General features: G+C 30.2%; 2 protein-coding genes across 4 annotated transcripts in view; both read left to right on the plus strand.

Annotated features, from left to right (window-relative positions):
• Positions 1 to 275: 275 nt before the first annotated feature.
• Positions 276 to 7,984, plus strand: LOC113378127 (insulin receptor substrate 1-like). The gene is made up of 7 exons (XM_026618652.1): positions 276 to 1,280; positions 5,521 to 5,642; positions 5,726 to 5,928; positions 6,003 to 6,255; positions 6,336 to 6,594; positions 6,683 to 6,893; positions 6,973 to 7,984. The coding sequence occupies exons 1-7, from the start codon at positions 893 to 895 to the stop codon at positions 7,799 to 7,801; spliced, it is 2,265 nt and encodes a 754-aa protein (XP_026474437.1). The 5' UTR covers positions 276 to 892; the 3' UTR covers positions 7,802 to 7,984.
• A 10,210-nt stretch (positions 7,985 to 18,194) lies between these two features.
• Positions 18,195 to 23,609, plus strand: part of LOC113377363 — a 30,043-nt gene continuing 24,628 nt past the window's right edge. Inside the window, exons 1-3 of one of the 3 annotated variants that reach the window (XM_026617658.1) lie at positions 18,195 to 18,559; positions 20,770 to 20,779; positions 23,245 to 23,394. In XM_026617658.1, the coding sequence (XP_026473443.1) occupies positions 18,425 to 18,559; positions 20,770 to 20,779; positions 23,245 to 23,394 (295 nt within the window). In that variant the 5' untranslated portion in view covers positions 18,195 to 18,424. Of the gene's footprint in view, positions 18,624 to 20,284; positions 20,381 to 20,769; positions 20,780 to 23,244; positions 23,395 to 23,609 lie in introns of those variants that run through there. The other 2 variants (XM_026617657.1, XM_026617659.1) reach the window with 2 other exon arrangements.

Genomic DNA, 23,609 nt, shown 5'->3' on the forward strand with positions numbered 1-23,609 from the left:
ATAAAGAATGCTTTTCTTTCTTTTATTCGACGAATGAGCTGCTGATTATTTTCAATTTGTTTCAACGTCGAAAAAACTATCAAGATATACTATATATAATATTAGAATATGTACAAAAACGATTTCTTGGTAAGATTTTATTTGGTGCCATCGGATCTCTCACTATTAGTGAGCGAGGCTGCCGTCTGTTTTGATGGCGGCGTCATAATAGTACTATACAATAAACGATAATGTACACATGCTACAGCGAATTCTTAAAATTCACTTAAAACATACCTAATTTAGCAAGTGGAGTTTACTGATGTTATAATAAACAGTTCTACATTAGTTAAACAAGTGCTTTTCGTGTTTAATAATTGAGAGAACTGATATTGAGTGTAGTGAACAAGACGATTGAAATCTGAGTCAACCAAAACAACATTTCATTTCTGTTAAGTGCGCAGTTATTATTGAAGGTTTTGTGTTTAGTGACAAAACATATATGGATTTTATGAATTGTATTGTTATTAGTGTATTATTAGAAACGCGGTTAGTTTTATTTTGCCCTTAGAAATTACAAACGGCGTCATAGCATGTATAAAAATAGTTTACAAACAAACGGGGCCATGGCGACTACTGTGACATAAGGATTTGGTGGAATCTTTTTAGAAAAGGCTCACATTTAGGCAAAGGCAAAGGAAAAATTGCGGGTAATTAAATGTTTTGTTACATTTTATGACGCAATTTTTATAAGTGCTTGTGTAAAATAAAATATAATTAAAGTGACGTTAAATGTAAACATTCCAATGAACAGCGTGTTGGATTACCATCCAATGTGGAGTCGTTTGTTCGAAATATCAAAGATCTTGAACTATTTCTAATTCGTCTGGTTATTGAGCCTAAAATAATTACCATGGCTGCAAGAACAGCAAATCCTTCAACCACCCCCGACGTGGTATTAATGGGTTACTTGAAAAAACTAAAGACGATGAAAAAGAAATATTTCGTGTTGCGATCCGATTCCGCGGAGGCATCGGCGCGTCTCGAGTACTACGACTCCGAGAAGAAGTACAAGGCAAGGTCGCCGCCGAAGCGCGCGATTCTATTGAGGAGCTGCTTCAACATCAATCGACGATCGGACACCAAACACAAGTGTGTGATCGCTTTACATATGAAGGATAATTGCTTTTGCATTGTTTGCGACAACGAGGACGAACTTCACAGGTGGCTCCAAGCCTTACAGGCCCAGGTGCGCACCAAGGATGAGGATAATAAGGATAATTTACCTGAAACTACAAAAGGTAAGGTGTAAATTGAATTCGATGATACAATGTTAGGTAAAGATCCTCTCACAATCCTATGAACATAGGTTTTATGACTAAAGCCGATAAGTACATAAATAACATTTCTTAGTTTTGCCCAACGTCTTTTATTATGGTCCAGATTTTGAGCTAATCTCTTGTTTTGACTTTTGAAAGGTAAAAGTATTAGATGTCAGTTTAATACATTTGTGTTGGATATCAATTACGGCTATGCACTACTCGAGTTTTCAGGTTCGATATCTGCTCTGGACAGCCTGATGTCAAGCAGTAGTTGCATGGTTTTTCAGTTAATCAAATAAATAACAATAGAGATAGGGCACCGTTTGGTTTGGTGGCTGCAAAAAGTCATGATGTTTGAGCTCAGAACAACAGCTCATAGGACTTGTTTAACCAAAAAAAACAATAAAATAAAAATAATAATTAGTGGGGCGCATGGCATCGTGCCTTAAGGCAAATTGCTGGAACTTTCCATACCTAAAATTATATTTCTTTAAAAAAATTAACATTTTTGACGAAATTTTACTTTGAAAAATTTTTATTTTTGAGAAACTATAAATTTTTGATAAAAATTTACTTTTTTAGAAAAAAAAAGACTTTGAAAAAAAAATGTTTTCTTTGTTTTGAAATATTTTGGAAATTCTGAACTTTTTTCAAAGCAATCGTACTGCTTTAACTGCAAAGAGACAAAATATCGAAGCGCGTAAGCGCCGCGTCGCCGTCTAACGGATAAACTATGGTACGGAACCCATAGGAATGTAAACAAAATTTTTACTTATTGTTAAAATCTCTATAAAATATCTGATAATTTTATGCGCCAATGCCAAATGGCGTTATTTTACTTTTTTTACTAGATCTCCGGAACCGCTAGACCTGCCTTCAAGTTTAATCAGTTGTTTATCTTGTCAATACAAGTAAAATGTTTTTTGAATGATTAAAATCGGACACTCCGTTCTCTTAAAAACTGAGTTACCGTTTGTGGTAATTTTTGCCCAGTATCTTCGAAACGGCTAGACCTGCCTATGCCAAAAACTAATCAGCTAATCAACTTCGAAACGTCTCCTTATCAATAGCAATCGAATGTTTTTTGAATAATTGAAATCGGTTGAACCATATTCCCGAAATCGTCGACGAAAATTTGTATCCGCACACACACATACATCCATGTTTTCTAAGGTATGCCAAAATGTTCAGAAACTTCTGAAACGTAAAGATATATAAAAAAATTTATTTTCAATTTTTTTGCGATTACGACGGGAAGTTAAAATTATGTAGTAATCCAAAATTGCAAAATTGTTTATTTTAATATTTTATTAACTTTCCGTAGGGTAAGTTATAGTAATCGCAAAATAATCTGTAATTGAAATATTTTATATTTCTTTACGTTTCAAAGGTTTCTGAACATTTTGGTGTCCTGATCAGTTTTTGGCAAAGGCAAGTTCAGCCGTTTCTGAGATACGGAATTAAAGTGCAAAAAAATGGCAGGTTTTAAATAAAAAAATTATTTACATATTTTTTTTATTTAATTTAGTGGCTTTATTTGGCAATCATAATACGTCATAATGGTTGATATGTATGTTAAATAGCAATGTTACAAAGAATTTACTTATGTCTAGTAGTATGAGCAATAAGCAATATGAATTTGAGCAAATTATGAATATTTATTATAAACCTTATAAATATGTACTTCTAGTTCAGATTAGGGTCTCATTCAATGAAATTGATTTTATTATTTCCAAATATACACGTAACGATCAGTCATGGGAAATTTGGAAAATAAATTTCCGCAGCGTAATTCGACGAGTGCGTCAGCATGCGCCATAAAAGAGACGGTGCAGTACCTTTCGTCAATTAAATCTTGAATAACAAATGACGTCAATTTGGATATAGGTACTCACGTGATTCAGCACTAAATATTCAATCTCCAAATAAACAATACTTGTTTAGAACATTCAATCTATTGTGATTAGTTGTCTGACAGTTACGAATAAATCAATTTGTTCCACAATCGAAAGAAAAACTAGCGGTACCTTAAAGCAAATTGCTTGAACTTCCCGTACTGTAATTATTTTTTTTTAGCGAACGCACCGCGAAGCTGCTTTAGAGATGAAAAATAAAAGCGCGTAAGCGCCGCGTCGTGAACTAACTACGTCGTTGGAGCATTATAAATCGTGGTACGGAATCTATAGAAATATAAACAAAATTTGTACTTTTTATTAAAATCTCTATAAAAAATTTGATAATTTAATGTGCATAAGTCTAATGATACTTTTTGACCACCAAATGGCATTTTTTAACTTCCCGTAGGGTAAGTTATAGCAATCGCAAAAAATGGAAAATAAAATTTTTTATATATCTTTACGTTTCAAAACCCTTTGAACATTTTGGCACACCTTAGAAAAAATTGATGTATGTGTGTGTATGTATGTGTGTGTGTGCGTGTGTGCGTATGTGCGGATACAAAATTTCGGGAAATAAGTGCCAAAAATGGTAATTGATTTTTTCAGAGAACGGAGCGTCCGCTTTGTATGATTCAAAAACATTTTATTTGTATTGACAAAATGAAGAACTTATGAAATTTTCCGGAAGGCAGGTTTAGGGGTTTCGGAGATCCAATAAAAAAGGCGAAAAAATGCAATTTGGCGGACAAAAATGATCATTAGACATATGCACATCAAATTATCACATATTTAATAATAATAACAAATTTTGTTCACTTTTCTATAGGTTCCGTACCAATGTTTATCCGTTATTCTGCGACGCGGCGCCCACTCGCTTAGATATTTCGTTTCTACGCAGCTAACGTATCGCCATTGCTTTGAAAAAAAGTTCACAATTTCCAAAATATTTTAAAGTATAAAAAAAATCAAATTTTTCAAAAAGGTCGTTTTCGGAAATTTTGAAATTTTTTTTTTTCAGATTTCTAAAAGAAAATTGAATCTTTTTTAAAAATTTTAAGTTTTGGTATGGGAAGTTCCAGAAATTTTCCTTAAGGCACGATGCCATGCACCACTACTTAAATTTTTTTTTTATTTACTCTACCAGCCTTTCCCAAAATTTAATCAGTTCTTCATTCTGTCAATATAAATGAAATAGTTTTTTTGAATCATTCAAATCGGGCGTTCCGTTCTCTCAAAAACTGAATAGCCATCTTTTGCATTTTTGGCTCTTATCTTTGAAACGGATGAACCTAACTTTGCCAAAAACTACATTTGAAGAAGCTATTATTATTTTATTAGTGCTGATTTCGAAGTTTTTATCCATTTTAATTTGTATGAGTATGAACTATGTTAAGAAGTTTTTTGAGATCGAATATATTTTAGATATAGATACTGATATAGCTTATTTTATTCACTTATTGTTAGGGTCGCATTTTGATGTCCACAATAAATTGGCATCATGTGAGTTTCAGTATTATACGTACTGTTATCTAACGTATTTCTGAGGAGGCAATGTGGTTTGGAAACTGAGCGGTTCCCTCTGCCAAATTTGTACTATCTGCGTTTTTATGGATGCAATTAGGCAAAGTAATTTCTCTACCCTAGATGAAAGATACTATAATTTGTTCACTTTGTCAATATGACTTGGGAATCATGGACAACCTTGTACATCGGTGGATGGCGATTTTTGAATTATATATATATATATATATATATATATATATATATATATATATATTTATTTATATTTGTGTATATTTTTTTATCATAATGGTTATTCCATGCGATCAATAGAAGTTATCATTTATTATCGAATATGATGAACATTATATAAAAATTATTTTCAATCTAAAAAGAAAATAGTTGTGATGCTTACCAATTCTAAAACTTCTGCGTAATACGTAACACGGAACATAAAATGACGATTATAATTAGTAACAATAGAAAAAAATACTATTTTATTATTAAAAGTACTCAATTTTCAAGATTTAATTTGTTAAAATATTTTTCTAAATCATGTAAGTCTTTAAGTTTTTTACTTAAAGTTTTAAATACGCAAAATATGATAATTGTAAAAAATTGCAAAACTTTTCGATTTTTTAAAAATATTTTCAACTTATCAAAAACGCTATAATTATTGCTTGTTTATAGAATTGCAATTTCCATTACTAGTTTTTGATACTTGCAGGTACCTTTATTGATCATATCATTAAATTCTCCACTTTTGTATGATTTTGATTAATTTGTGTATGTAGTTCATATATTACAAATATCTTTCTTAGGAGATACGGAATGTTCCACAGAAGAATCAAAATCTCCATTGGGCGTTGATGAAGTCGATAACTTTAAATTTTCGGACAGCATTAGCTTGGGCTCCACCATAACAATCCAGTCAGAATCAAAGGTAAATAACGATAAATACGAATGTAATTTTAGTATCTATTCTTATTTATGGAATTCACAGTGATTTTTTTTTTTGCATTATAGATGATACAAGGCTCTTACGGAAACCGTCGTGAAAGTAGTTCTTCTGATGCAGATGATGTCAGTGGTCGCATTGCAGGTGTTAGTTCGTCCTTTTCCGATAGCAGTTGCGCCGACATGAGTTGTACTGCGAGCACGAGCTCTGCCGATAGACTAGTTGAAAGCGAACCTTACGTTCCGATGTCTCCTCAAATAGTCGCATCTTGGTGATTAGAATTTTTTATTTTACATAATTTATTCTACTATTTTAGTTTAATCTTATTTTTTGTTATTTATTCAGTTTACCTCATTGTCGACATAGTCGAGCATCATCGACATCAGAAGATGGGCCGATGGATTTCCGGTATGGAGGGTTCGGTAGCGTTTCGTTTGTTAATATGACAAACGATTCAGGATATGTACCGATGTCTGGAAATGGCAGCGTGCCCCGGGATTATGCCGATATGGAACCTGCTCGTTCAATGTCAAGAACGAGCGTTACTTCTGGAACGCCTTCGACTGATTTGCGTTTTTCAGAGTATCACTTAGAAAAAGTAATGGAATTACTTGTAATAACTCTTCAAATATTTAATCCTGAATTGTGACATGCTACATTGCTGTAATATATTTGTAGGTAACATCATATTTTGCGCCTAGTTCTGATGACGAAGATTCACGCCCGGTGCGCGCTTATTCGGTTGGTTCCAGGCCCGAACACATAATACGCAAAAATCATCTCAATGCGGAACGAATAGCAAATAGCCAAAGCAATGCATCTCGAATCCGGGCATTTAGTGTTGGAAGTCGCTCTAAGTTGCAACAACAGCAAGCAGCTCGGCAATCACACCATCACGTGCAAGGACATCAAACGCACGCGCCTATTACTCATCATGGTTGGTAGTTGAAATATAACAAACGCATCCGGATTTTTTTTTTCAAGGAAATTATTTGAACTGTTTTTTTTTTTTAATTTTATTTTAGGAGCCGTTCATAACCAACATAGCCGTAAAGCAAGCAGCGCCCCTTTACTGTCTACAAGTTGGGGAGAACGTACGGGTCGCACTCTGCACGGATCAGTGGAGCCGATGGACGATCTCATGGAAATGGATTTCACTCGAAATAAGTCTCCAGTAACAGTCAATACCTGCAGCGGCGACATCAACATCAAGCGCCGGCACTTGAAAAATGAAGGGTTTGTGATTGACTTATTATTTTTCTGGCACTATATAATTTCTGCCACTATCTTCGTATACTAATTGTTTTTTGTCTAGGTATGTCGACATGACATCGAAAAATAGTAATTCCAATGGATATGTTGAGATGCGTCCATTAACTTCCAATTCTCTATCAGATGTAATGTCATCTTCTGATACAGTAGATGGATATATGGATATGACACCAAGTAATACATCATTTAGACAGCGGAACATTAGTGCACCATCGACATCTCCATTGCAACCAAATTGCATTTCTTCACCACGAGGTTTATCACTTATGCAAATGATGAGACAAATTACTATGCGACAAAATAATCAACAGCAGGAATATGTGGACATGTCCCCCTCAAGTCCACGACAAGAAAATCGAAATCAGCATGTGGATAATTTGCAAAAAAGAACTCAAGTAACACCAGATGGTTATGTTGAAATGTCTTGGAATGGAGGAAGAAGAAATAATAATCATTTGGCCAGTTCTGCCGATGATTACATAAACATGTCATTTGATAAAGAATATAGGAAGAATCAAAAAAATATGAGAAACTATGATGCTACTACTGCATCTTCTTTGCAATTCCGCCATAGAAGAAATTCAACGAACAATGAAAATATAGCACCATTTATATCTCCTATCAAACCCTGTTTTACAAATAAAATGTATCACCAAAGAAAGTGTCTGTCACATGCTTCAAACTGTACGGAATGTTTAGATAGTTTTGAGGATGGTGCGGAGTCTCAGATTACCGCTTGCCAGGAAGGTTTTCAACAAAATTGTTGCAATGGTAACAACTCAAGTAAAGATCATGATTATGTAAATTGCAAACCAACACGCCGACTTTCTCCACCACCAGGTGATTATGTTTTATTATTGACTTCAGCATAATTTTATTTAGCTAAATAAACGGAGTTTAAGATAATTTTACCTATCACAAACAACATATCAAGCAATAAGTTTTTACATTAATTTTTATTTACTGCGATGCTATTTTTATGTATGAGAATCTCGATATAATTAATAAGTGTTTTGAAAGCAAAAACATGAAAAAAAACTACTCCAAAGGCTATGCTGGACATAGTATAAATTCGGTATAAATTTAGCATAAATTTAGAAAATTATTGGAAATTTCGTTAATTTCCATTATAATAGCGTTATATATTTAATAAATTTTGTTATTGTATATCTAGTTATAATAAGAAAAGAATATTTTATTACATAATACTTAACTTAATATTTATGAAATTTTGTATTTGTGTGTTTTAGCAGGTGAATAGGTAATTAAAAATTTAAGAAATTAAAATTTTTACAATGAAAGAAATCTCTATTGCATTACCCAAGTTTTAGCGATTCTAACTTAGTGTTTCAATGAACCTAAGGTGGAACTGTTTTTTTTTTTATAAGTATATTTATATGCATTATAGAGATTATTTTCACACAATTAGTGATTGTTTCGTTCAGCTTGCATGGAGTTTGCTTTCAAACTGAAATTTCAATACAATATTTAATTTATATTAAGATTGCTTTTAAACAACTTAAAGTTTTGAGCCAATTTGGCAGCGTTTACGCAGTCACTTCAATCATGAAGTATTTAAATGTAAGCAAGCATTTTCATACATTATTTCCATTGCTTATTTAATGAATTGTTGGCCAAATTTACTTTTACACGTAACAGGGTCAAATATAGCAAATTACTAGGGAAATTGTAAAAATATTTATTTATATAGTGTAGTTATAACATATGATATTAAACATTATACTTACTTTAGCATTATTTATATTTTAGTTGTAAGTATAATAGTATTTATATAGGTTGTATTTCTTAAGTGACGTAAGCTAGTCATTCAAACTTAGTTAATGTATTTTGTCTCAATAGTGAATTACTTTTAAAGTAGTATAATATTTTAATAATGTATTTATTCTTGTAATTTTTGAATTTATACCAACGTTTATATGCAATCAATATTTGTTAGCGTAAATTAGGAGAATTTTATTCAACCGACTGCTAAAGTAAACAGTATTGAATTTGAATTTAAGTGTTTAATTGAAATATAATTTTTAATTTTGTTATGAGCTTTTGTAATGGCAAACCCGTTTTTAAAGTAGTTTTGCGGTATGATGCGTTAGTCTTGTCAGCGATGAATAATGGTTCTGCATCATCCATTGAAAGAATGTAAATAAAGGCCGCATAAAATAAATTGAAGAGGCCTCATGAATGGGAATGATTTTGCCTCTGTATTTTCAACAGCATATTCTTGGATTAATTTTAAATTGTGTTTTGTAATATTAATGATATATTCTATATTAATGCAACGATACAAATATGTATACTACTCAAGTTGATATTATATATTTTTATAGATTATATATAGACCAATATTTTTTGGGTGTTTCTAGTTACAATACCATGAAATAAAACAAAATTATATTTAACATTTTCAAAGTAAAACTTTATTGGTCAGTATTCATCATTACAATATTTATTTAATTAATATTGAACTTTCTTTGTTACTAATTCTGTTAAAAATTTATGTTTTAGATATATCGAACACATATTCGTCTTAAGAGAAACTAAATATTTGACAGTTCTCTTTCACCTGATTGAATTTATACTTTAAGTTCATACATAAAATGAAATTTTATCAGTGATTACTTCACTTTATCAGGTATCACTTTTTATTTTACAGTAGGATATGTTTGTTTTTATATATGTGTGTGTGTCTATATATATATATATATATATATATATATATATATATATATTAACAAAGTCTAATAATCGGGCAATAAATCCATACGTTTCGGCTGAATGAAGGCTAGGATTATAGCCGAAACGTATGGATTTAAAATAATTTTTTTAAAGAAATTCATGTTTTTTATTGATGTTATGCCTGATTATTAGACTTTGTTAATACATATGTCAACATCAAATTCAGAATCATATATATATATATATATATATATATATATATATATATATATATATATACATGTATGCAAGTGAATGTATAATGTTGTGTATAAATTAGATAAATCAAATTATAAATAAATATTGTAATCAAATCTTTAGGCAATGAAAGCGAAAGAAAGAGTGTATGTGATTTGAAATTTGTATTTTATTTTATTGAAGATATGAAATATTACATCCATAAACATATATTAAATAACAAGTTCAAAAAGAGGTAAATGGGTCACAGTGTTTTTTTAACCGATCAACGTATATTTATGTATGTTCAATGAATGTCAACAAATTTATTAAAATTCATTGTATTTATTATTATTGATAATTATGTGAACAGTATTTTGTTATAAAATCTTGAATAAACCTCTTTTCAAAATATATGTTAATACATATTTTTATTATAAATAATCTTATTCAATATTTAGATCATCTTTATTCTAAGTTTTAGGTTTATGTACTCATGAAATGTAGTGGGGTGGAATAAGGGTTTCATTGAATTGATTTACTTGCTAAACAGAGGAGGCATACTTTTGTTTACCTTAAGACGATTTCAAACTAATTCAGTATTCAACCAATAAACAAATATTCTTACCGAAAAATTTGCCTGCTGCAAATGTTTTAGAAAACCTGAATTCAAAGGTCAAAAAATGATTTATTTGTGTTAATAATCAAGTGTTTAATCAATAAACCTATTTACTAAATATTTCAAGTAGCTATTCAAAAAAATTGCGAATCTGGATTTAAATCTATTATGTTTGTCCATCTACTTGTGACAATTAGTATTGTTTGAAAGGCTACCAAACTCAAGTTAAACCATTACTACTTTAGCCTAGATCCACGTAATATAGATTGTGCGTCCAACGAGTCAGTTAGCTATGCCTTGGTCTGCCCATTGAGGAGGTCAAACCTGCCCCAAGAGCAACAGCCCTGCGACACTTTAGTGTATTTGTGTGTGTGCCACACAAAAAGAGGCAGGTGCAGTTAAAAGGTCAGATAATGTACTATTAATTATAGCTGTTCTCTATTGGATATCCCTATTTCCTCTATTGGATTATCCCTATTTAAATTAATGCAAACAAATAGTTATGTCATCATACACTTGATACAATAGTAATTATGAAATAGGTTCATTTACAAAGTTAATTTTGTTTCATTTGTATAATGCAACTAACCCTCACATGTAATTACAGGTATTTTTAGACGGCGAGTAAAAGGTGTTAAGGTGATGTTTTTGGCATGGGGATAGCGATGCTAAATAATATTTTGTAGCAGTCATATGCCCGAAAGGAGAGGAGCTTAAACTCATTCTCGTCACAAAATATACTTTCAGCGTGCAATAGCATTTGTTCTGCTTCTTACTTTTAGCCAAAAGTTTGCATATTTTGGGACCGATGTTGTATCCCAAACAATATATATTTTGAAAATGAATGTATTAAACTACTGCCTGATTGGAACATAATCCGTGCATTAGGCAAATATTAATTTGGTCTAACTCCAAGGAGATTTCACCGAAACCTGTTTTTTATTGGAAGCAGTGATCATTATTCTTTGCAGGTAAGAATGATTGGATCTTTCTGTTGAAGATCGAATTGCTAAAATCATTTCTCTTGGTCTTCAACATATACGTTGCAGAATAATTTACTATAGAACTACTTATATGTGAATGTTTTTATTTTTGGTTATACGGATTTGCGATTATCCGCACTCCCAACCGCGACCAATTTATATGTATGTACTAGAGATGGGCTTATCATATCAGAAGCCGGATCGGTTAGGATTTGACTCCGCTTCAAAGAGGAGTTATATCCACTTAACAACTTCACAACTCCGACAACTTTGAAACATAATACTTGACACAAATGTGTTCTGTTGTTAACATATCTAAAGATTTATTAAGACCTTGGAAATAGTTTACAAATAGTTCAAACACTTTTGTTCATTTTATTATAATAATTGCTATTCTATGCAATTCAATATGCATACAAATCTCAAATCGACAAAAATCTTGGGAATCAAAATCAATTTTGTAATCATTTTTGAAGAGAAAATATAGAATTCTTTGAATATGTTTATTTTTATATGAAAATAATGTAGTGAACCTTATATATGAAATAAGAACAAATCTTTGTGTATAATATTTTTCACAAAATATATTTTGTGAAAAATATTATACACAAAGATTTATTCAATATTCTGTGTGCAATAATGTTTGTCCGTAAATGAGCTCTTTCAATAGTATACAACCAGCTAAAAATATTTAGTATTATATTATAACTTTTACACAATAATGATTTTATAATTGTGTAAAAGTTATAGTATGCTAATCAAACTATCTGATGTATAATTAATTCTCGAAAAGGAAATAATAAAAGAATGTGAGGTATTATTATAATAATACCTCACATTCTTTTATTATTTCCTTAAAGTTAAAAGTTATAATATAATACTAAATATTTTTAGCTGGTTGTATACTATTGAAAGAGCTCATTTACGGACAAACATTATTGCACACAGAATATTGAATACAAAATAGCATTATTTTGAGATATTATATACCTGGAAAGTCCTAAAACTGGCTGTGTTAGACTAGAACATGACCACTTCTTTCGACCCAAATCTTATTGTATTCTTATATAAAAATCTCAAGCAAATATCTGCTCATGTTAACAGATTTTGTATCAGTTTAGGATTTAGGATATGACAAATCCTGTGAGACAACTCCCCTCGGATTCACTCCGAGGGATGAGTTGTATCGGAGTGATAACTCCGGAGTGAGTTACCCATCTTTAGTATGCATATACCTACAATTCGAATTTTTGCATGATTATTGCTGCAATTTAGTATATCTATGTAATGTAATCAAAGAAAATATACATGTACATACATAAAGAAGTTTGTTCAATTCCTTAATAAACATTATTTTCGTTGATATCTATGTATGTCTTTGTTATTTTTAATAAATACACAACACTATTCTTCATACATTTGATTATCCGTATTTTCGATTATCCGAATGTCTATCGACAACCATTAGTCCGGTTAATCGAGGTTCTACTACATTAGTGTTGAGGTCTCAATCCTGTTTCTGGCATCATCGTGGCAGTTTTCCTTTGTGAGTCTACTTAATTAATTTTAGTGGCAATGTAGGTTTGGTGGCAATATTGCCGCCGAGTGAACGAGGCGTGCCTTGTATGAATTATCCTGAGGCAATTTGGCGCGAGTGTGAGGAGCGACGAAACCTAATCAGAGGGCTCCGCACATAAAGAAATTCAAATTTCCATTTTTTTAAAATAATTGAACAGCAATTAGCACTATGTTATAAGGTAAGTAGTGCATTATTTAACCTAATATTAATATTATATATATATATATATATATATATATGTATATAATATTCAATAGTGATATTACACCCGATTCTTGAAACCCTCTTGAAATTATATTTGAGATTTATAAACTCGAGCAAAAATCTGATATCACTACTGCTTGAATAAGCAGCGATTTCAAACCTGTAGAACATGCTTCCATAGGAGGGCTTAATACAAGGGTGGCATTTAAAATTACTATTTTCAAATTCAAACCAAAAACAAACCAATTATTTTTTATGTATAATTTTACACAATACAATATATTATTTTGTGTCCCGTAAAATAATTGATAATATCAGTTGAGCTTTTATCAAATGACATTTTTAAAACAATTAGGTATGCAAAACCATTTTTTTTAAACCCAAGGGGGGGGGGTGCTTACCAAAAAGTTAGAATCCAATGCTGAAACCAGTGGGGGGTTACCACGGAGGTTCCAGTTCTTACCAGGGAGCAGTTAAAAAGAAAAATGTTCTTACTTTGATCAATATATTCAATATGTTTGTACGCATGGATATAATGAATACATTAAACATTTAATTAAGATGACCATATTTTTTTAAGTCAAACCCGGGACGGCGATTTTTAGTTATGCTAATCTAGGACGGAGGGGGGTGGGGCTTAGTCTTTAAAATAATAAATGCTATTTAAGGATACAATGAAAAAAAGTTTTTATATGAATTATTTTTCATTAATCAAAATTGTGGACTTTTGTTTCTATTTTTTTTTGCTTTTGAGCCTTGTTTAAAATTCTATTAAATTTTCTTCATAATTAATTTAAAAAATAGCACTTGTTCGTTATTTTTCATAATTTTTGTTATCTTTAATTTCAATTTTCGAAAAACAGGGACAACCTGGGACAAAAGATCTAAATCCGGGACAATTACTGCTTTTAGAAAAACCCGGGACACAAGGTGGAAATCCGGGACTGTTCCGGCCAAACCGAGACGGTATGGTCACCTTAATTTAATTCACCTTATGTTTGCAAGAATTATTAACAATACATTCAATGAAAAGTAAAACTTTTCGAGTGACGTTGCAATTTAGAATGATCAAACTTTTATTTTCTGCGACAAATGCAGATGTGATAATTGATTATGCACAACAGCCTTCTTGTATTCTTAGTTAACATTGATTGAACGATTCTAAATAGAATGAGTAAAAATAACTAAGGCTATGTACCTATGATTTATTATTTATTGTATTTATTTATTTATTTATCATATAGCCCACAGAGAACTTAAAAAAGCAATTTTAATAATACATATTATAATCTATTATGTAGTCTATAAAACTGTTTAAACGATGTTTTACGATTCAGAATCAAAATGTTTACTGAAATATTATATTATAATATTACATATGTGGGTTGGCTGACAGGCTCAAAATGAATAATATTAGTTATAACAAAGTTATTAACTTTGCAATATTTATCATTTTGTACAATACTTTAAGTTTATATCATTTATTAGCGCTTACTTTTATTTATTTATTTTCTTTATAAATTTGAGATTTAATTATAAACATGTCACGTTATACCAGTAAAAACATCAGAAATTTTAAATATCCATTATAATTAAATAAAAAAATATAATAATTACATAAAAATGAATTATTCAATATATAAATGGCTTTACTTATTATACATACTTATTTCATTATATATTTTATGTGAATGGAAAATCCAGCTAGTCGTGGTTGGGTGATCTGTAATAAATAAATGATAATATGTGGTATGTGGATTCTTAATGTTTTAGTACTATAATACATGGTGATTCACCGTGCATACCAGGTAATACAGGTAATACTGGTAATACTGGTAAATTGCAAAAATTTGGTAAACATTGGTAAATTAGTACTGTTAGTGAAATACAAAAAAAGGCGATTAAAAAATCAAAAATATGAAAGATTTTATGAACATATGGGATGTATTTACGAAGATCGTCATGAAGAAACTGTAGCATGACAAATGTTAGAACAAGAACACGTTCATTGAACCATGTGACTTGATCGTTGAATTATTGACTCTGACGTTCATGGAAACGTAGCCTAATTTTTTTGAGCAGACCACGTGTTAATGCTCTCCGTAATGTTGTTGAAATTGTATGTCAATGGCTGGTCGTGACACACTCACTCAAAAGCGTCCTATAAAATACTGACATAGATCTAGAAAAGTGCATGTTGCATCAACGCTGAACATTTGTTATTAACAAATTTTACAGAAAAGAGTGTTAAATATCAAGCCCTTTGCATGCCGTATGCATTGTGTAAATTTATTACCTTTAAGCGTTTTTCCTCGTCACTTGCATTAGAAGAAATTGATATATGGATACGTCTACATTAGACGATATGTTGAATGTTGATATTATCTGAAAAAATATTTCTTATTTAAATTTTCTTTAGAGGTGAGATATTGATTGTAGTTCCATTTAATTTATCCTATTTTATATTTTATTTACTAATAACATTGAATTTTTATAATGAAATTTAAACAAAATAGCTCTGTGGCGAAATTAAACAACGTGCCAAAATTCTTGCTAAAACAATATGCGATTATAGATTCATTATGATTATTATATGATTCAACTATTGATCTATCTATATTTGATAAATTTTGATTTTTGACTAATCACTAATTCTGATGATATTTTTTTAAATTGATATTTTCACTTGGAATCATATTTTAGATTTACATATTCAAGCGAAAACTGATATCACTACTGCTTGATATTGTCTTAGACGGGAATTGAACCTGGAGTTCTGTGGTTGCAAGGCCAGAGCTCTCACCATTTGGCTAAGTGATAAATAAGAGGTAAATTGTAGTAACGTAGTTTTGAATTTAGTAAGCTTGACTTTTCAAAATAAAAAAGAAATTATTTTGATAGTTAATATTAGATTAATAATAGAAATAATTTTATTAATAATTAATAAAAGTAAGTTTATTTAAAATGTAATATAACTAAAAAAGCGTAACAAATCACAATTATTTTGCACATTGTCTAGTATTACAAGTTTAAAGTCATGGACAGTGACATTATTAAACTAAAGTTGTTTGAACTAATTAATTTAGGTATATGATGTTCTTTGGAACAAAACAAATAATGACATCAGTGCCTGTGTGTAGAAAATTTGTTTGGATTTGAAGTTGAAACAATCTTCCGATATACAAATGATGAGTTTTCTAGGTCACATTTTATAACAATAAGAAAATTCCATGGACAATTTTCATTTTCATATTTTATAATTTTGTTTTCATTAATAATGTTGGCGAGATCATCTTTCTTCTAAATCTTGGTCAGGGCATTACGAATGGGCTGTTTAGTTTAGTTGACTTAATTATTTCAGCAAACACAGAATTATCGGTATTAGTTTAAAACGTTTTAATTATTTTCTTCGACCTAAATATCTTTGAAATAGAGTTGGATTTAGCTAAGTCGTCTTTTGGACATAATTATAATTATTTTACGTATTTAGATTTAAAACAAATAAACATTTATTCAATAAAAAATCCATAGTAGAATATTTTGTTAACTCTTGTTTTTAAAATGCTCAATTAAAAATTTTTCGTTATTGTCAATTGAAATACGCATTGACTAATAATCGAATTTGTTGTCAAACTTAAAAAAGTATATACTATTCTAAAATATTTTTCAATATTTTCTTGAAGAACTATTCTTCTATATTGAAAACTATTGTTCTTGGAAATACGATTAAAAAAATTAAGAATAGAAGAAATTAAACAAAATTAATAAATAGCATTAAAAAAATTATTATTTAATACAACATAACTAAAAAAGTTAAATTAGCTTCATTTTAATCCAATCATAATGGCTTATACAATTGTATAATTTTGATTATTTTTTGTATTATCAATAAAAAAAATGATAAGGTAATAATAGAAATAATTTGCGCTGCTATTTCGTATGTTATACTTAAAATTGGCATATAATATCTGATGGTGATAGCATATAAAGCCATTATATTTCGTTTTTTAATCACTTAATTTTAACTTATTTGCATTCACATATATTTCGTTTTTTACTTTGATTCATTTTGCTTTGAGAAATAATTTATTTTAATTTCTTGTACAGAGTGTCGATTTGCTTCTACTTTAAGATTTCAATTATTTTTATGCATTTTTTTACCTATATAAAAGTCTTATTTGTTTTTTATGAAGACCTTTTTAATACTTTCGTAGATGATTACTCATTGTGTAATCTATTTTAGTATTTTTAACTATAGGAAGTTATAGTCATCGCAAAAAAATCGAAAATGAAAACGGCGCGTCCCATTTTAATAATTCAAAAAACATTTTACTTGTATCTAACGGCCTAACGGTTTGGGAGATCTAGTTCAAAATCTCCAAAATATTTCAAAATAAAGAAAACTTTTTTTCTCAGTTTTTTTCCAAGAAAGTCATTTTTTTCAAAAATTTAAAGTTTTCCAAAAATCCAATTTTTTTAAAGTTTAAAAAACAAATTTAATCTTGTTTAATAAATCTAATTTTTGGTACGAGAAGTTCCAGCAATTTGCCGATATATTTTTACCGAAATGTATGAGAAGGAAATTATGGGTATATTAATTTTTTACATACAAACACATTGTATATATGTAGTTTTTTCAGCATTCATCCGTCCATCTATCCATTCATCAATTATAAAAAAAAACAAAATAAAGCGATTAAGAGGTGGCGTTAATTAGTGTGGTTAATGTTTCGACTCTCTAATTGACTCATCTTCAGCGCGATGTCGAGAAAAACTTTCAATCAGTTAAAATTTAAGCAGTACTAACAAGAAGTGAAAACAATTATTGAATATAGCCATCAATGTGTTACGCACGGTGAACGTTGCTCTGTTCCGCTTGATTTGAATATACTCTCATAACATTTCTTCTTTCGATGGCACTCGCCTTCATCTCGTTACTGTGTCAGGGCACTGAAAGAATGTGCCAAATATTTGTAAACACGATCATTATTCGTATCAAGATTTTCATGCAATTTCGTGTCATTTACTAAAAGAGTTGTGTGCGCAATCTCATGGTCTCAGTTGCAGAGCCGTTCAACGAACCGATAAATTTCCCAGTGATAAATTTACTATGCAGTCCATTCTCATTTTTCGATAAATCCCTAAAGACAGTGTTTTCAAAATTTGGTGCAAGTGATGTTGTGGTGATGGTGATATAGCTATGGTTAAGTTCAGTGCATGGACAGCGCGATTTGTGATTTTGGTGATATTACTACAAGACATTAGTTCCTCACCAGCTTTACCTAATTTTGATATCTGGAGTGATATTACGACGCCGAAACAGAATCTGATACGAGTAGGATTTGAAAAAGTTCATCAGACCTTGAACAGCACGTCGTCTAGAAGCCGTTATGGAAAAGGTTGTACTTTTTTAAATTATAACAACGTAATACGACGACTTTGCGCTTATTGTAATTGTTAATATAATCATAACCGCGACCGTTACGGTGTTAACGACTACCTAATTATGTACATTTAAATTAACGCATCTAAGAGACCTGAAATGATAGTTACAAAATTTAGTTTGCTGTGTACTATCTGCACCTCAGTATGTTTCTTAAAATAAAGTGACTCGAATCTACCATTAAACAAAACCTAAATGTTACATTAGTTACTTTTCTTACCAATTAAAAATGTATTAAATATAATAATTCTTATTTTTGTGCAATTAGTTCTGTGATTTTTTTAACCCTTTATGAGCCGATTTTTGTTTTACATCCAAAAAAATTAGGGAAACAAAAATCTGTTAATTATAAGTTTATATATGCAAAAATAACTCAATCTTAAACAATTTTTTGCATTAACGAATTATGTGACTTTCAAGTCACAACGGCCTATAATATTGCACTTGTGTGTATGAAAATGTTATTTCACGTGGAAAAGCCGAATAAAGGCGATAAATATTGATATTAGTTGTCATTATATAATTCAAACTTATGCGTACTCTTAGTAAAAAAAAACAATTATTTGTGACCTGAAACCTTTGTGAATGTGACCTGAAAGTTACGCGGACCAATAGGGGGTTAAGTTTTTTTTGAACCAATATATGAGTTTATATTATTTAATATTTTAAAGTGTATATATATAAATCGTTGTTAATCATTAGTTAATTTCGTTTATAATTTATCCATTTAGTTGATATACCTTACACAAAGCTATAATTTAGTAATTCCATGAGGTTAAAAAGAGAGTAAACAATAAAAAAGTTAATACTAGAGAATCTCACGCAATATAATAGAAATTTATCTTGAGAAATTATTCCTATAAAGTTTTCTTACTGATCAATTTTGAGAATAAAAAAAAAATTATACATTCAGAGTCTAAAATAAAGAAATTATTGTGTGTTTTTAGCTAGGAATATCGAATCATGCTTCGGCGTTCTAGATCGCTTTCTTTAAATAATTGTTATGCTTTAATGTGCAGCTTATCAACTTTGGAATATTTTAGAAGAAATTATTTTACAATCAGTGTTTTAAAACTATTTTTTAATAAAACTATAACGCTATTAAGGGTTTTAATAGGTTTAACTCCAATAATAAACTACACACAACTCGCTATACTTCAGCTCTTTAAAAAAAAAACCCTATGAACCGCAACAAGTTTTCATTTTGTACTATAATTTATAAATCATGTTACTATTAATGTAGCTTTAATAAAATAACATATTTTTTTTCATAGAATTGATTGTCATAAAAAGTGGTATGATGGATTTTATTAGGCCCACTTTTGTGCGTTTCTTGTACGCCGCCTAATCTTTATTATTTCCAAACTCTACCAGTTTGTCATAACATTTTGGTCAGGTTTTGACTATAGTGCGAGTTTTTTTATGTGGATCTTATCTATCGCACAAGAACAGGTTTAACTGTTATAAAAAATGTGTATATATACATAGTTTATATAAATTTCTTTTTATTTAGATTTTTTTCAGAAATATTTCAACCTTATATCTATCTACTATATTCAAATATTGTGCAAAAATTAATTGTAATAATATCGAAGTGATTATTTTTTTTGCATATAAAGTTATATTTTATGCATTTGTGATATTCTTTGTTCGTGATGTCGCTCATCAAAGATCTGAAGGAATTGTTTTCATTTTGGCCATTGAATGTCATAAGTAAGTAACATATTTTTTGGAGTAGTATTATATATACCGATAAAAATTATTCAATGTAACTATTAAGCAATTTAATATATGTGTTTATAAAGATTTGTTTCTGCATTTTGAAAATCTTGAAAAAATGAATATATTAAATTGCTGCAGATAATAAAGAGCCATTAAAGACCCGAATTTTGCATTTTTGCTTTTAAAAATGTCTATTAATAAAACTTTTAGAATTATTATCGATATATTTTTTTTATTGGTATAAACATTTTTAAATCTTGTCATAGTTTTTTAAGTTGCAAAGTTTTATTATTTTTGAATAATGGCGATTCTGAAGAATATTTGCAAAACAAGGAAAAGAAAGCAGATGCGGAATCTTGTAAATTTGAGAAATAATCGAGCTGGCGAGAAGTGGAGACTAAATTGGCAAAATGAAAGGATTATTTAAAAGGATCGGAAGGAATTTAACCCTTTCCACTCGCGAATTGCAGAAATTATATGTATTTTAGCACCGGAGCGGCGGCGTCCGAGTCGAAAGGGTTAAAAGTAGACAACGTTTGTAAGATGGACAAAGAAACTAGAAAGCCTGAGATATTCATTTTCTGAATCTGACTTTCAGAAGCATTACGAGAAAGATGGACAGGTGCAAAAAAATCAATAGTGTAGATCCAAGGATGTCCAGAAATTAAATAAAGATCATTCGAGAAACAGCGATGGCGAAGGCGAAATATATGGGCGAGACGTGCACCAGGATAATATAGCGGCAAAATCAAAGTGGGCATTATTTGATTTGAGACAACAACTGAATTAGACAGAAAGTAATATCAGGAAAACCTATGAAATTGAACACCATAAATACACCGTAAATGGGTAACTGATAACAAAAAAAAATGTTGGCTTGTCGCGTTAATTTGAATTACATTGAAAAATTTTATGCTAGAGAAAAATTCGGGCAACATTGCTATGGATAAAGAGGAAAATTCGATTAAAGTCGATAGGAGCATACTAAGAAATAAAGTTGAGAGAGCAATAGACTTTGGAAGCAAAAAATTTACACTAAGCGATTATAATGTAGTGTTTTAAATGTGACTAAGGTCACTATTCAGGAGAAGTTCCAAGCGAACAAATGTTGCGTTCACAAGGTACCAGATTTTTTTCTTTTCAATTCAGATTTAAAAAAAGGAACATGGACCAGAAATGCTATCAGAATATTGAGTGTCATGTCGTATTGGTGCCTGAAGATGTTGGCATAGTGAATTAAAATATTCTAATGGCGACATTGAAAATGATTGTCATCAATCGGAGATATTGCATATTGATTCAGAATCTGCACATACGACAGATGGTAAAATTCGACTTAACCAAAGCGAAAAGGGAGTGTGGCAAGGACTCTGCCTATCACTCTGATCAGGATCTCTAATTATCGAGGTTCTCAGACACTGAAGATTTTTATATTCGAGAAAAAAGAATCACAACCGTAAAGTACGTCGTTGAAATTGCATTATTAACGGAAGCCGGAATTGGAATTAAAAACATCATTAACAGAATCGACGAAGCGGGTAAAATATATGAAATTGAAATCAATCCACATTGACAAATTAGTGTAGATATTGAGAATGTTGAAAAGAGGTTTGAGCCTTTGAGGATATCAGTGGAAAATGAGAAAATGGAAATGTCATAACATTTTTTTAAATTTTTATTATTGCGAATTTTTTAATTTGCTAAGTTATTATACAATATATAACAATTATATTTTAATATGTTAATAATTTGTAATACATTACTAGTTAACTTCCCGTAGGGTAAGTTATTGTAATCGTCCAAAAATCGAAATTGAAAATTCTTATATATCTTTACGTTTCAAAACCTTCTGAACATTTTGGCATACTTCAGAAAAAATGGATGTATGTGTGTGTGTGTATGTGCGTGTACGTATGTATGTGCGGATACAAATTTTCGTCGACGATTTCGGGAACACGGATCAACCGATTTGAATAATTCAAAAAACATTCGATTTGTATTGATAAGGAGACGCGCTGATTAGTTTGTGGCGAAGGCAGGTCTAGCCGTTCCGAAGATACGGGGCAAAAAGTGTCGAAAACGGTAACTCAGTTTTTAAGAGAACGGAGCGTCCGATTTGAATAATTCAAAAAACATTTTATTTGTATTGACTCAATGAAGAACTGTTCAAATTTTTGGAAAGGCAGGTACAACGACTTTGGATATATGGAGAAAAAAGTAAAAAAATGAGCCATTTGGCGGTCAAAAATGAACATTATACATATGCACATCAAATTATCAGATATTTTATAGAGATTTTAACAATAAGTATAATTTTTTTTACATTTTTATGCGTTCCGTACCAATGCTTATGCGATAGACGGCGGCGCGGCACTTGCGCGCTTTGACATTTCGTCTCTATGCAGTTCAAGCAGTACGATTGCTTTGAAAAAAAGTTCAGAATTTCCAAAATATGTCAAAATGAAGAAAACATTTTTCTTTTCAAAAAAAATTTGTTTTCAAAAAAGAATTTTTTTTTAAAAAAAAGTAATTATTTGTCAAATTTATAGTTTCTCAAAAATCTAATTCTTTTGAAGTAAAATTTTTTCAAAAATGTTAATTGTTTTTAAAAAAATAATAATTTTTGGTACGGGAAGTTCCAGAAATTTGCCTTAAGGCACGATGCCTTAATTGCCTTAAGACAGAATTCCACTTACAGCTAGTTTGATATAGATTTTATAAATTAAAGAAATAAATCTACATAAAATTTGTTAACAGTCACTTAAGTTTCTCTGAAATGTGACGCAGATGTACTATGTATTTATGATATATATTAAGTATTTTTATAATTACTCACAATATATTTTCTCTTGCAGTGTTGAATTTCTTCCCGTTGCCCGTCGAAGAGGAGTGCTTATCCAAGGATGGGCGGCGCGCCGGTTTGTGCCTGAACACTTACGAGTGCAGGATTCAAGGTGGAACAGCGCGCGGATCTTGCGCCCTCGGCTTCGGAGTTTGCTGCGTATGTAAGTACAATATTATACTAGTGGGGCGCATGGCATCGTGTAAATTGCTGGAACTTCCCGTACCAAAAATTATTATTTTTTTAAAAACGATTAACCTTTTTGAAAAAATTTTACTTCGAAAAAATTAGATTTTTGAGAAACTATAAATTTGACAAAAGTTACTTTTTTTGAAAAAAAAAAAAAATGTTTTCTTTATTTTGACATGGTTTGAAAAT

Source organism: Ctenocephalides felis, unplaced genomic scaffold, assembly GCF_003426905.1.
Source record: "Ctenocephalides felis isolate EL2017-DRISC unplaced genomic scaffold, ASM342690v1 CF-g0.4_SCAFFOLD_01886, whole genome shotgun sequence".
NCBI classification, from domain to species: domain Eukaryota; kingdom Metazoa; phylum Arthropoda; class Insecta; order Siphonaptera; family Pulicidae; genus Ctenocephalides; species Ctenocephalides felis.

Coding starts and splice junctions, on each gene's coding strand:
- LOC113378127 (XM_026618652.1), top strand. CDS start 893: ATGGCTGCAAGAACAGCAAATCCTTCAACCACCCCCGACGTGGTATTA. Junction 1,281..5,520: donor TTTACCTGAAACTACAAAAG/GTAAGGTGTAAA, acceptor TATCTTTCTTAG/GAGATACGGAATGTTCCACA. Junction 5,643..5,725: donor CAATCCAGTCAGAATCAAAG/GTAAATAACGAT, acceptor TTTGCATTATAG/ATGATACAAGGCTCTTACGG.